The sequence below is a fragment of the Protopterus annectens genome, chromosome 4.part1 (genome assembly GCF_019279795.1).
Source record: "Protopterus annectens isolate FY-2018-M chromosome 4.part1, PAN1.0, whole genome shotgun sequence".
Classification (NCBI taxonomy): Eukaryota; Metazoa; Chordata; order Ceratodontiformes; family Protopteridae; genus Protopterus; species Protopterus annectens.
The window spans coordinates 143,396,105-143,411,574 of NC_056734.1; the positions used below are offsets into that span (position 1 = coordinate 143,396,105).

A 15,470-nucleotide genomic window follows, 5' to 3' on the forward strand; every position below is an offset into this window, starting at 1 on the left:
GAGTACATTAAAATAGCAGCCAATAGCATTATCTATCCTATCTCAATCCTTTTAAATAGGTCAGTCCAGCAATCTCACATTCCCCATGTCTGGAAAAGGTCACACATTATCCTTCTGCACAAAGGAGGAAATTCAACAGACATTACTAACTTCAGACCTACACCGTTCTTATCCACCCTCTCCAAAATACTTGAAAATGTATTGAAAAACAATTGCTAAACTGTCTCCTGCAGGAAGAACTCCTATTGTCCACACAACATAGCTTCCATTCTTCTCATAGTAGTAACACTGCACTTTTAATCTATATGGGCACTGACTATAAAGCTAGAGATAATGGCAAACTAGTCTTCTCCTTATTTCCAGACTTATCTAAAGCCTTCAACACAGTTTGTCACAGCAAACTTCTACTTCAAATGTATTCTTTTGATTTCTCTCAGATAATGATTCAAAAGCAACATGTCCAATAGGTATCAGTCCGTAAAATAGCACTCCACCCTCTCTCCATACCTCCCAGTCATCGCCAGTGTACCACAAGGCTCTATCCTTGGTCCCCTCCTCTTTAACATTCTCACCAACACACTCCACACATTCACAAAACAGGCCTCCTTAATACAATACGCAGATGACTCTACACTCACTTGTATATCTAACATGGCACATCACCACAAAAATTACTGAGGAAACTTTAACAGCAATTGAAACATGACTTTGTATCGCACAACTCATGCTGAACTCTAAAAAAATGCTTCTTCCCCCCCCAAATCCCTCTCTCATGAAAAAAAAAAAAAGAAAGTTCTCTCTTCATAACTCAACCAATGAAGTCACTTCTCGTAAATAATTAGGGATGATAGTGGATGATAATTTAAAATTTGACCTGCATATACAAAATTGCATAAGAAAAACTCATCAGAAACTAGGGATGCCTTATGGAGCCAAAAGATTTCTCAACAGCACAACTAAAACTATACTTGCCACTACATATCTCTCCTTTGCACATTTCTTTATGGTGCTCCCACACTTATTAACATCCAGGCATCATAAAAATCAAAAATTGAACATTGCTATAACAAAGATGCTAAATCTGCAGCAAATACTCCTGAACCCACAACTGTATAGCACTAAAAAGTCTACATTGGTTAGAACTACCCCATCAACTAACATATACTCAACTTCTTACCACCTTACAAATTATTCAGCATCCACCTGCTTGTCCAGCACTAAATAACATTCTACACAAGTATGTTCTCAGTTGGTCATTAATCAATGCTGCTGGGCATTGTCTATACTTGTACCATGCTGCTAAGGCCTGGCACTCCTTACCCGTATCCATCACTTTAATTCTCTCCCTCCCTCCCTTCAAACCATTCTGAAAGACTTCCTAGCCAAAAGCTGGCTCTGTTCTTGCTCAATACCAGGATGAACTACATCCCTAAATGTGAACATATACCTATTCATACCCATCTCCTTACTCTCCCTTCTTAACTCACTTCCTTACTTCTATCAATTTCTCTCACCTGGATTTCTTTCTAAATATACCATAATCCTACTTTTCTCTCATTTCATGTTGCAATTCTTGTTTGTATTATACTAAATTACCTTTAATTTCTCTATAAATTGGTTAAAATTTCTTCAAATATTAAATCATTGTCATATAACTTGTATTTATTCTTTACCAATGTTTTTATATTATGTGTAATTTGGTATAATTGTGAAAACTGTAGATGTTTTGTATTATTTTATAGATTGTAAAATTATTGTTCTTAAAATATTTTGTAATACTTTGGTGCTTTTTCCCCAGGCCTCTGCTGAACATGGGCTCCTACCCAGTTGGACTTTCCCAGTAATGAAATGTCAATAAATAAATATATATCCTTAGCAAGATATAACCCATATATCTACGGTTATTGCACCAGTAATGATTTGGACATCTACTGTTATGCTAAGTTTACTAACACAACTATATTTTTTCTTTCTTTTTAACAATTATTATTCACTCCAACATTATATAAATTACTCAATTTCTGCCATCCTTTAAACTTTACTCCTACTCCTTAGCATTGTTCTGCAGGTAATAATCTCACAAACTCCACTTACTTCTACATAATTTGCTCCTTCCCTTTTCTAAAGATCCCACCCCTAGTTCCTTTAACTCCTTTAAACCATTCAGTACTTCAGTTACAGCTGGTTTAGATTTTTATTTCCATTTTCCAGTAATTGATTTTTTGGCAGCCAATACCATTAGTTAGTAAGGTCTTGATATGTGTGGGCAATTCAGATCCTACATCCCTCCTCAAAAGACTAAATTCCTTAGTTACAGACATTTGATCTCTCAACATTTCTGATAGAGTACTCTGTAAGGAAGTTTTAAAGTCTGCCAACTTGTTACAGTCCCAGGAATCATGTTCCCAGATACATCTCTCTTTTCCATCACACACCCGACATTTGCTATCTACCTGAGAAAAAAAAAATCTCTGAAGTCTGCTTGCGGAATGAAAATATCTATGCAAACATTTTCAAGCAGAAATCCTAAAGCTTTTGGACTTTGCTGCATACTTGGGAGCCATAAGATGTCCTCCCATCGTTTCTTTGTAAACTGCCTTTACTGTCTCTCATCCCAATGATTTCTAGCCTTTTCTGATTGATTATTATAGTTATCATAAAATATATTATATGTGTTAATAGTTATCCTTTTTTAACAGTAGCTTCTGTTCTAGAACCCACAAAAAACTTCACCAGTGTAGGCAGAATCTCCGTTCTCCATTTTCATGTGGGGTTAGCTGTTAGAATACTGTCTATAATGTCAGGCTCCCTATTGAAATGTCAGCAATTCAAATGCCGAGTGCCGACATTCCAAAAAAAAAAAGAGTCTAAAAACACAGGAAAAGTGCAAATGCTGAAGATCACTCTTTTTGCAGGAGGGGCAAGCCGCCCTTCACTCCACATTCCCCAAACATATATGTGAATCAAAGTTTATTTTATAACTTCTAGCCATGTAATTGTACAATGTTTCAAGTGAGTCTCCTGTTTGTTACTCTTTGTAAATCTGCTACACTTTGTAAACACTTGTTTATGGAACTTTTCTCCCCAGGCCTCCACTGAAAATGGGCTCATTTCAGCCCAGTGGACTTTCCTGCTCAAAAAAAAAAAAAAAAAAAAAAAAATTATATATATATATATATATATATATATATATATATATATATATATATATATACAGATATATATAGATAGATATAGATATATTTTTATATATATATATATATATATATATATATATATATATATATATATATATAATATATATATATATATATATATATATTTATGGATCTACCACAAATTGTCGAATACTCACCTTATCGAATGCTACTTCATCAAGCCTTGCTTCATCAAGCTGCCATTCTGTCGAATTCTCAGAGCTGAAAAAAGGAAGCCCGGGAAAGGAAACAGTTCTCCATCATGGTGAACTTTGCCATTACTTCACTGTAGTGCGATCTCGGAGTTGGTATATTTAGTTGGGGGGGTGTGTTGGTGCGTAGCCTCCCACACTGGGGGATGTGGGGGTGAAGCCCCACCATGTGCATTTCTTTTTTCTGTTTTTTTCTCCTGGTGGCCAAGTGGCTCCTTTCCTAGGTTTCTTTTCACACCTCTGGGAATTCGATATAATGCAGTCGATGAAGTGATGTTTAGTGAAATGGCATTCAATTAGGTGAGTATTCGACAATTAGCTGCAAACCCATATATATGCATACATATGTGTGTATATATATATATATATATATATATATATATATATATATATATATGTTTGGGGAGTGGGGAGTGAAGGGGTGCTTATATATATATATATATATATATATATATATATATATACACATAGCCATACACACATACATACACACACACACACAGACACACACACACACACACACACACACACACACACACACACACACACACACACACACACACACACACACACACACACACACACACACACACGTCTAAGATCATCACATCTCAGACATAGTGTATCTTAAGTTTGATCTTTTGTCCATTCAGTCTCTATACTTTGGGACTCACTCTAGAGGGCCTGGAAATTTCAAATGTTTACCCAGTTTTCTGACTATAAGTCAGTATCCTAATACAGAACTGTCACTTTGAGATTTTTATGTTATAAATATTAATTTCGGTATGAATCGTGCTCTCTCTCTTTTCCCTTTTGTACTTCTTTTCCAATCAGAAAAAGGCAGTTCAAAAAATAGCTGCTCAAACTAATACATGACAACTTGATCTAAAATTCCAGTTTAGGCCAAGGCAGAGTATGCTTTAAACTGCTTATTACGAAATGTAAATAAAAAATATATAATAAAAGGGAAAGTCATTAAAAATAAATATATATATAGAGAGAGAGAGAGAGAGAGAATATACATGGAGCCAGAAATGCAATAGATTTAAAGCAGGTTTGTATTCTCTGTTTTTCTGTTAGAATTACATAGGATCAAACAGCTGAGTAATGGGAAGTAGGTAAATGCTAAGTAATCCAGTGTCCAGACGGTGTGATGACATCACAGATCCCACGGTGCAAAGAGAATAAGGATGTACTTTGCCTGGGCTGGGAACTAAATAAAAAAAAGAGAAGTAGAAAATACTAGGTCCACTTAAAGAGATGTCTTGGATTAAAAGCTATGCTGAAATCAACTTCTGAGCAAGGCTATATTCAGTTCAAGGCCTGTATCAAAAGACTGCAGGGTTCAACATCATCATCATCATGACTGACAAATAGGCTACATATTTGTACCCTAGATGGCATATTTATCTTTTGATATTACTGAAACACACACAAGGGTGCTCATAATCAATCTTTCGGCTTGCCTTTTGTAAAGGAAACAACTGCCTTTAGGGCTAAGAGATTTAAGAGGGTTTGTATTAAGATATTGACAGAGAAGGGGCAAGCTGCCTGTTCAAGACTGACATAAGCAATTAGAATTATGTCAACATTAGTTGTGTCTCTATTTTTCATACCAGGAATTTAATATAGAACCAACAACATCTTAGAAAAGAAACATTCTGCATGCCATCCATTCATTCATCTGGCATTTAATTTTCTATATCAACTTTATCCATTTTTGTGCTGTGATGAGACCAGAGACTGTCTTGACAAGCAATAAGGAGAAAGCAGAAAATAACTCTGATGGTGCACATAATAATCACAATATAGTCACAGTTATACTTACCTAGGGCAGTTTAACATCCCAATCTAGCTTCCACCAGGCTTTTGAAATATGCGTCTTTCAGCTTTTCCCAGTTAGGGGTCGCCACAGCGGAACTCCGGTCCGCTAATGACTGGCAGATAGATTTTTACGTGCTGAGTTGCCGGCCCTGACGCACAACCTTCAACAAAGGTACTCCCATTCACGCAATTCTCGACGCAGAAGACTCTCTAGCTGAGAAGCAAACCGGACAGCGTCTTACTGTGAGGCGACAACGCTACCGCAGCACCACCACCGCAGTTATTCCCACCAGGCTTTTGAAATACAGGACAAAAATACAGTGGCAAAGAAAATATGCAAAGCATACAGAATGCAGCCAAGCCAAGACACATACTGAGAATTAAGCAATGTGACAAGGCGATATTATCATTCTTTACCCCATATGAATACCATAAAAAAAGAAATACAAAATAATCTGAGATATGTGCTGCTCTGTCGGTTATCCTGCATAGCTTAGAAATGGCATAAGTTCCCTTTTTTGGACTGCTGAATAAGCAGGAAGCAAAGGATAAAGATAGCTGCATTTAACAATATATACAATATATAGCTTATGTCAGAACAATAATTATTTTCAAAACTTTATATTTATAGTTTGCTTCACTATTAAAAAACATCAACATTCTTGCAAATACTACTTCCACTCTGAGTGAAAAATGTAGATTTTGCCTATTTCAATACAGCTGCTTCTTATTTAGACCTATATCCCTTTTCAGTAATTACTTCTGCAATAAAGTAAAATATAAAGAATATTCTGAGACGTTGTGGATACATTTAATCTTCCTAATAGTAATATTTAGGGCTTCGTCACTAAACCAGCCCTAGAGCACCATATACCTTAATGACAACCTTTCTGCTTGAGAAAACATACACACCCCAAGCTTCCATCTATAGTTTTGGATAAAAGAACAACAGATATCTCGGGAATTGTAACCCAACTGCTGGGATACCACCATCAGAACTCATGTACACTGGAATATATATTGTATTTTCAAGTCATGTTATAATTCCAAACTTCTATGTTTTCTGCTCCATTAAATCAAGACAGAACTTAAAGCTAATTTTGCTATTTGCTGTTCACTGAAGTAAAACTTCGGTAGTGAAGTAAAATCAGTATGAAGTAAACTGCATCAATTTGCCTGAGAACTGATTGCTATTTTGTTATATACAATTGTTTCAAGAAAGCACTGAAGTAAAATGTTGGATAACAGATATCAGTGGAGTTACTCTGAATAAAGTCATATATTTTAAGCATTTAACTATAGATACATGAAGAGACAGTGCTGTGTGGCACTCAATTTTCTTTGTAAACTCTCAGTATTAAATATCATGTAGGCATGAAAATTAATTTAGAATACTCAAACTGCTAAATTATTATGATTTTGTAGCAATAATGAGCATTTATTATTATCTGATATTTTTACCTGGGTCTCCTCTATTTCCCGGTGGTCCTGGGATGCCATCTTCACCTGGGTTTCCTTTACTTCCCATTGGGCCTGGAACTCCAGAGACTCCAGAGGGACCTACAGATCATAGAATGTCATGCAGTGAGTCATGAGTCTACTGTCTGAATATATATGCCATACTATAATTATTATGTCATTATACTAGTAACCAAAATAAATAATATTACTCTTACATATGATTTGTTACATATCTAATAAGCCTACATGATTTATTACAAGAATTATTAGATGTTTATAATTTCAGAATTATATTAACTTCAGTGAAAATTCTATACATTTTACTGATGATTTTTCTTTGTACAAATTAAAACACACTGTTGACATTATATTGTACTAAATCAAGAAACATCTGCTGAATACTTTTTACAGCTGTCATGCAACAGATAGTGCCAGATATGGAAACCAGAATGGCGTTCACCTTGTTACAGTTTTATTGCAATCTGCTTTAAAAATATGCATCTAGTTACCTCACTGGTAATTTCCAAAGACATTATTCAAGGTGACTTTATACAGTTTACAGAAACGTGCAATGCTTTTGAAGGCTGAATACATGTGCATGAATAATCATGACTGCATTTGTTGTGATTACTGAAAATAATGTTTTTTTTTCCCTGACAACCTGAATGAAAGATAATTACCCAGAAGCTTCCAATGCTGCTAAAATCATGGAAATATATACTGATGAGATTATACAGATGCAACAGTTATGGGGGCTGATAGGGACCAATTAGCCTAGTTTTCCCATTTTTTGCTTAGACACAGTTATCAGTCCTAAGCAGTCTGTATTCAACCTTTCTGCACACTGCCCTAAAACTGATTTATGCCCATCAACTGCATTTATTGGTTATGAAATTATTACCTCCTTAGCATAGACTACCATTGTTTTAGGGTCTGCCCAGGTGCAGTAAAAAAATTAAGCAGATGATGAAGCACAGTGAAAATAAAGAATGAACAGCAGTAAACTCCACGATAAAATAATAAGTTAAACTAAACTTATGAAAGACAATGCATGATGGGTCTTTGGTTATCTAAGACATTTTAAAAGCTTTGGAAATAAAGTTGAGGGTGACAAAAATGTGTTACTCCCACAAAATATTTAAACATAATATACAGCATAGTGTGATAAATATGTATTTCCTCCCCTCAACTCCCCTTTCAGTTCAAAAGATTAATTTTCATAGCGCTAGCAAGGTTTTTAGTGCTGCTCTGATAGGAATGAAAAGTCAACAGCCATGAGCACTTGTTTTGGGCCAAGGCTGCTAATCCTGACATTATTTCAAGTGCATGTTTTTGGTTCCAGTTGATGTCCCAGGTTACAACTTCCTTGGCATATCATTATCCCATGATAACAGGGTTATATGTAGTCTACAATGCTGGATGGGTGTATTGAAACACTGAATGCAATTTATTGAATTTACTATGCAGCACAGTGTTCAGACGCACAAGGTGACACAAATCTGTACCTACAGTGGCATTATTGTGTCATATATTCCAGACAAGGAGCATTACAGAAACAGAGATATGGTATACACCTTTAACAACCAGATGCTATGCTACCACAAACTAGCCAGCTTCATTACTAACTCCCCTTACAATACTCATCACTGCATTGCACTGAACTCTCTTCAGTGGCTTGAGCTGCCTCACCTTCTACAACTTTATCAGTTTCACATGCTACACTCGGTACTCTTTAAACCCTCCAACTGTCCATCTCTCTCTTCACTAGTCTGTATCTACACCCCTTCTAGGTCTCTCCGAACTTCTAACCAATATTTACTGGAAATCTACCAACCTAAAAAGTCCATAGGCAAACTACTTTATAAGCATTCTGTTGCCCTTGCCTGGAACAAACTTCCGCTCAATCTACGGTCCATTTCCCACACTTCTCACTTTAAAAATGAACTAAAACATCACCTTCTCAAGTCTAGAACCTGCCATTGTCATGACCCCACCTAGTCTTATCCCTCTATAATTAGTACCCGTTCTTACTGTGCTCACAAAATGACCTATAATGCATGTATAGAACTTCATAGACCTACCAGATGATTATTGAACCATTTAATGGAAAATGATGCTACTCAACTTTTGTTTGTTTTACAATTAACTCTCTGCATACTACACCAATATTTGTATACAATGTCTCTATATCTAATTGCTGTTCTGTACCTTTTGTGTATAATTGTACTATGCTTTACAAATGTACCATTGGAGCTTTTCTCCTCCGGTCTCCACTGAAAATGGGCCACAAGCCCAGCTGGACAAACCCGGTCAATAAATGTCAATAAATAAATAAATACATACATACATAAATAAATAAATAAATAAATAAATAAATAAATAAGTCAGTAAATGGATAATACTCTGCTAACACACAGTTCTCTATAGGGTACAATTTACAGAAGACTCCAGTCAAGAGACAGACCTATTGGTGAAATTGCAGGCATAACATGCTTATACTTGTGGATATATAGAGCCAGTGTACCCTGGACAGAGAGTATCACACCGACAAATGCTATAATACACTGTGTGTCAATATCCCAAACAGGCGTGCAAACATACTGGACGGTTCTCACTACTATGGGAGAGTGCTGCATACCAGTTAGTGTAATGTCATCTCTAGTAAGGTCAGACTACAAAATGTGAAGTAAAAATAAAACTTGGAACCCCAGCTAATCCTGGAATATTCAGGAACTATTCTAAGGCTAACTTCCTACTATTAAGTGACAACCTTGTAAAATTTCAAGCCCCATAAACCCTGAGAACACTGCTGCCTACGTGGAACTGCTCACAGAAACCCTATACAAACATGTTAATAGCTGCATAGAGGCAACTGTACCCACAAGGAAGAAGTTGAGGACCAACTCAAAAGACAAGCCTCCCTGGTGGAATCACAACATCAATAGACTGTATAACAGAAGGAAGAAAATCATGGCAAAACATTAGGATATGTATCAGCCAGCAGGATAAAAGTGCTCTCATCAAACTAAACAAACAACTGAGCGGATAAATAAAGTCTACTAAAGCCAAATCTGAGGTAAATGTGGCCTTCCAGGCCAAGAAGAACCACAAGGCATTCTTTAGCTATATCTGCAGCCTTAAAAGTAATCCACAATTGGGTACAGAGTTCATTGTAAATGGAGCCACCTACACAGAGCCAGTGTATAAACTATACACTGGAATTAAATCTAACAGTTGATTGTCATTTGGAAGAAAACTCAATCATGGCAATAGAAAAAAAGGGTAACAAAAGAAAGTCATATGAAGCAAAGGATCATTTGTTGTTAAATAAAGTAATAATGGAGAACTGTAAAAAGGGGAAGAATCTAAGTATGGCATAGATAGACTACAAAAAAGCATTTGACAGCATCCCACATTCATGGATAAAAGAATGCTTAAAAATGTATAAGATACACCCTACATTGATCAATTACATTACAGTGACCATGAAACAGTGGCAAACCCCTTTGCAGTTAAGCCATGGTAAAGGGCAAATCATTATTCCAGGGATAAAAATTCAAAGGGGGATATTTCAAGGCTTTTTTCACTGCTGCTCTTTTGTTTTGCCCTTAACCCATTAAGCTATCAACTTAACAGATTAGGTCATGGCTACAATTTGGCTCCCAGTAGAAAACAAAGTGTAAACTTATCATCTTCTTTTTGTAGATTATTTTAAATAACATAAATTGTCAGACGAGGAACTGAAAGCACAACTGGAAGTGGTAAAAACTTTCTCGTATGATATAAGAATGTCATTTGGTCTTGATAAACGTGCAAAAGCAACTTTTAAAGCAGGAAAGCTGCAGTGCCAAGAAAATATCAGTTTAGGACAGGAATGTGATATAAAAGAAGTTGAGCAGGAGAGAGTGTATAAATATTTGGGACTTGATGAAGGATCAACAATAAAACATGAACAATTGTGAATACGATTTGGGAAGGAATATTTTAGAAGACTAAAATTAATATTGAAAACAGCTATAACATCTAGGAACAAAGTCCTGGCTTTAAACAAATTTGCTCTTCCTGTCCTAACTTACAGTTTTGGAGTGAAAGACTGGCCCCAAAATTTACTGGATCAGCTGGATAGGAAAACAAGAAAAATGCTTCATGCTTTTCAAACGAGTTATAAAAATCATTGTATACCAAGATTATATATTCCCCATTCTGAATGAGGTATGGGCCTCCTCAACATTGATTACATGTGTAGATCAGCAATTGTAGGACTGCATACATATCTGCTGACCTCACAGGACCCAAATATGAAAGTTTCAAAACATGATGAGAATAAGTCTAAGATGACTTCCCTGTTTAGTTTAGCAGGAGCATATCGAGAATGGAAATCAAAGCAGAAGTAGATAAAAGTCAGGCAGAAAATGAATATGCCAAAAACAAATGAAAGATTATAAGGTGAAGGAGCAGATGAGAAGGCAGGAAATGTGGAAAATGCATAAATATAGCTGCAAGTATATAAAACTCTTGGAGTAACCTCATGTCAAAAAGGACTGAATGCAGGAATGGTTAAGGAGAGGTCAATTTAAACCAAAAGAAGAAAGGTTAATATTGGTGGCCCAGGACAGTTGACTACATACACCTTGGTTTACAAAGTTCATTGAATATGTGGGAGGAATAGACAAATGCAGGTGTTGTAAAACTGAATTGGAAACAGTTGCACATCTTGTTGCTGGGTGCGATACACTAATGGCTGAAGGACTGTGTGCAGAAAGGCACAGTAATGTGGCAAGACTGTGGCATTGGTGATTGTGCAAATATTATAATATTGAAGTAGCTGAGAAGCATTGGAAACATGACCCACAAAGCATTATAGAAAATGATGATGTTTCTATCCCATGGGATCATCCATTACCAACAGTTCAAAAAACAGATGCGAGAAAAATAGATATAGCAGTCCACGAAAAGAAGATGAAAGTAACATTGATCATTGAAATTACTATACCCAGTGACTACAGTGTCTTACGTACAGAGAGACTCAAAGTAAACAAATACCAGGATTTACAGGCATAAATGAGGGCAATATGGAAGAATATACCCAGACAGTTCCAATAGTAGTATGAGCAATGGGTCTTATAAAAAATAATTTACAATCATATTTTGACATGTTATCGATACATGTAACTCCATATGAATTCCAGAAGGAGTTAATTCTGGACACATTGCAGGTGCTGCAAAGAGCACTTCTAGATAACATCAAAGATTGAAACAATACTAATTTTCATGAACTTTAATCATACTTTGAAGTAGGAATGGGGTCCATTCCTGTCATGGTATTAGAAACCCAAAAGTCTTGTTGAAATTATAAACAGAGAGGCCAGAAGATATAACAAACCTACTGGCTGATAAATTCATCTGCAACTTTACCCCCCCCCAAACTTCCCTCAGGAAACACCATTAAATAAAACTCCCCCTGGTATTACTAAGGGTCAGGTCCTTAATTCTGTCTCTAAGGCAAAGAACATTGCATCAATGGGCCCTGAAAATATCTCAGGATGCCTTCTAAATACCATTAAATGTGACCTATCAGGCCTTCTGGAATTGTAATATAACTGTAGCCTCCAAACAGGCTTCATGACTCATGTATGGAGAACAGCAACAGTCATCCTTCTGCACAAAGGTGGGTCATCTACAGACCCTGGAAACTACAGACCCATGAGTCATTAATCTCATATGCAAGGCCATGGAAAAATATCACAAAATGATCAATAATGACATAGGAAATCTCTAGACAATGAGACCAACCCAATTTGGTTTTGTCAAGGACAAGTCATGCCTACTTAACCTGGTGGACTTCTTTGATAAGGTCACCAAAGCAATGATGAGGACAAAATAATTCACACCACCTATGTTGACTTGGTCAAGGCATTTGACACAATACCCAACTTGGGCATTGTTGACAATCTCAAAAGGTTAGGTATAAACCCTTATGTCACCTGGTGGATAGCCAGCTGGCTCACAGACTGGACCTAGGAAGTTAGAATTGAGGAATCCACTGCTATAAAGAGCCAGTCACAAGTGAAGTCCCTTAGAGATTGGTCCTGGGACTGCTCCTTTTTGGCATTTATATATCTGAAGTCAAGGCCAATGTCAATGGCCTCTGGCTAACTAAATTTGCAGATGATTGCAAATTAGGAGCAGTCAGACTCCTCACTGATACAGGGATTCTCCAGGAATGTCTTACACAGACAAATAACTGCTGTCAGAGCCATGGACTAAAACCTAATGTCAAGAAATGCATTATAGTATCCTTTGGGAAGTCATCCATCCCCGGTAACTATCATACTGACAACACACCTCTAAGAGTTGACCCAGTAGTCCAGGACTTGGGGACACACATAGACAGTAATCTAGCCTTTGACCATCATGTGTCTATATTAGTATGGAAATTATTTTTGTGCAATTTATAAACAAAAGTATGGCATCTAGGTCCAAGGAAGTCATCGTGTGCAATGCCCTCCTTGGTATGTACCTAACCAGGCATATCCAAAAATTGAAATGTCCACAGAGGTTCCTCATTAAAAGAATACAGAGCATAAATAACATGTCGTATGCATACCACCTCAAGGCCATATCCCAGTATTCTGTCTCCTACAGGCTGTTGAGGGGAGATCTATGCCTGGCATACAAGGCATTGCCAGACTCCACCTTGATGGACTTCATGCATATCCATAAAACACACAGCACCAGAATTACCTTTGCTAAAGACGTAAACCTTGCTTGTGATATCAATACAACCTGCTGGTGAGAGATAAGTACATATGCCAGAGACTACCCCTTCTATGGAGCAGGCTCCCCATCCATGTGAAGCAGCATTCCTCCCTTAACCAGTTCAAGTTTACCTTGAGGAATTTGATGGGGAACAGGAAATTCATCCCTGGTTTGACACCTAGGTTTGTAATGGTCCCCAGCAGCTTGTAAATGATTCATCTCCCAGGCCCCTTTATGTAACTGTTTCATATTCAAAGTCCCTGCTTACACCTATCAAGGGTACCATAACTTGTCAAAGATTTGGGATGCATGGCTAGGCTTAAAAACACCCTTGTGGTTGTTAGCCTAGTAAACACTATGAACCAATTACAGTAAAATATGGAACAAAGGAGTACAATGCTTGTGAAGTGCTGGCACTCAATGTATTAGTTATGTAGCACTGTCTGGATATAGCACAGTTGTGAAAGAAACTCCATGTGTATGACATAGTATTTATGAAAGATATTTATTGGTGACAAAGCATAACCATTATAGCAGCAGATGCTTACATACATTTTGCAACCATTCACAGGAATGAGATATAATTTAGTGAGTCACATCTAACACAAGAAGTACCCAAAAGACTACAAAATCATTTTTATTTGATATTTATTGAAACTTTAAGTCAAAGATAAACACATGCACATGTAATCAAGCATCACAATGTGCTAACTTAACATAACTTATAAATCTTGGTAGTACAAAGTATTTTTCCAATAATAGCATAAAAATAGCATATTATAATGCAATTGACAAAGAAATAGAAGGACTGAACTAGGAGTGGCGATGGCAGAAAAACCTGGACAGGGAAAAAATAATATTCCTCAAAATCCAAACTATTGTTAACTATTAAATTTCTGAATGAATAAACAATTATATGCTTATGCTTTTTTAAAGCTATCTGTAAATCTTCTGAAAAAATTGTGACTCACAGAAATAAGATCCCTTTCCACTACGTGCAATCTATATATGTAGGAATACCCCTATAAAAATGCTATAAAAGTTTAAAAAAAAATAGAGGCCACAGTCAGTAAGAACATTTGAATCAAGCTGAATGTATGCTCTTATCAATGACTCGTCAAAAGACATATACTTGGGCCTTGCTATTGGGATGGTCACGCTCCCTGATATAATGTTTTTTTTATCTAATTCTGCAATACTGATATAGTAGGTGGATTCACTAGCATTCACTGCTCACTGATTCACTTCCTAGCAATAGTATAAGAGCAGTGGAAAGAAAAAAAAATGGGAAACAGGAACAGGACCATCTAAATAACACTATTATGAAGAAAAATAGCAAAAATTATGTCATTCATCTTACTGCCACCTCTGCAGTTCAAACAGAGTAACAAGAGTTTCAAAGACTTACATTTTAAGTCTAAAATCAGTTGAGACACTAGAACAGTTATATTAATTATTCATCAACAGCAAATCTACCAAATGCCAGTAAAAAGCAACTTGCCAAAACAACTTTGGGTGACCCCAGAAGGCAAGACCCCTTGCAACCCCCATATGGGGAGATACCCTAAGCTCATATATTTCTACTCCATAGTCACACAACAGTGGAGAAAAGACTGACCTCCACTGTCAGTGAAAGTTGTTCTTGTTGTCTTCCTTCCATCTAACAGACTTTGGTAGAACTGCATTTGATAAACCGACAGGCTCACTGATAATCCCCTCTCGCTCATTACTTCTTCCAATTGATACATACATACATACATACAAATATTTCAGGCATGGGTAATAATGCCCTTCTAATCTGCTATACCAAAACAGTTATTTCATATTAAGTGTCTAGGTTGCTCTTAAAAATATCCAATCCAGTGCTTGCTTTCATATAATTTGGTATTCTATTCCATGCATCAGCTACTCTCTCAGTGAACCAATTAGTACATCTCTCATTCCTATAGAGTCTTCTATATAGGTTGTCTGCTACTTTTTGATAGCCCCAAACATTCCTAATGATAGTTGTCTCTAA

The 15,470-nt window shown here is 36.5% G+C and overlaps 1 protein-coding gene across 2 annotated transcripts in view; it reads right to left on the reverse strand.

Annotated features, from left to right (window-relative positions):
• The window catches only part of LOC122800784 (collagen alpha-3(IV) chain-like), a 1,680,215-nt gene that overhangs the window by 396,285 nt on the left and 1,268,460 nt on the right, over positions 1-15,470 (reverse strand). For both annotated transcript variants that reach the window (XM_044070045.1, XM_044070046.1), the window contains exon 40: positions 6,695-6,793. In XM_044070045.1, coding sequence (XP_043925980.1) covers positions 6,695-6,793 — 99 coding nt within the window. The remainder of the gene's footprint in view (positions 1-6,694; positions 6,794-15,470) is intronic.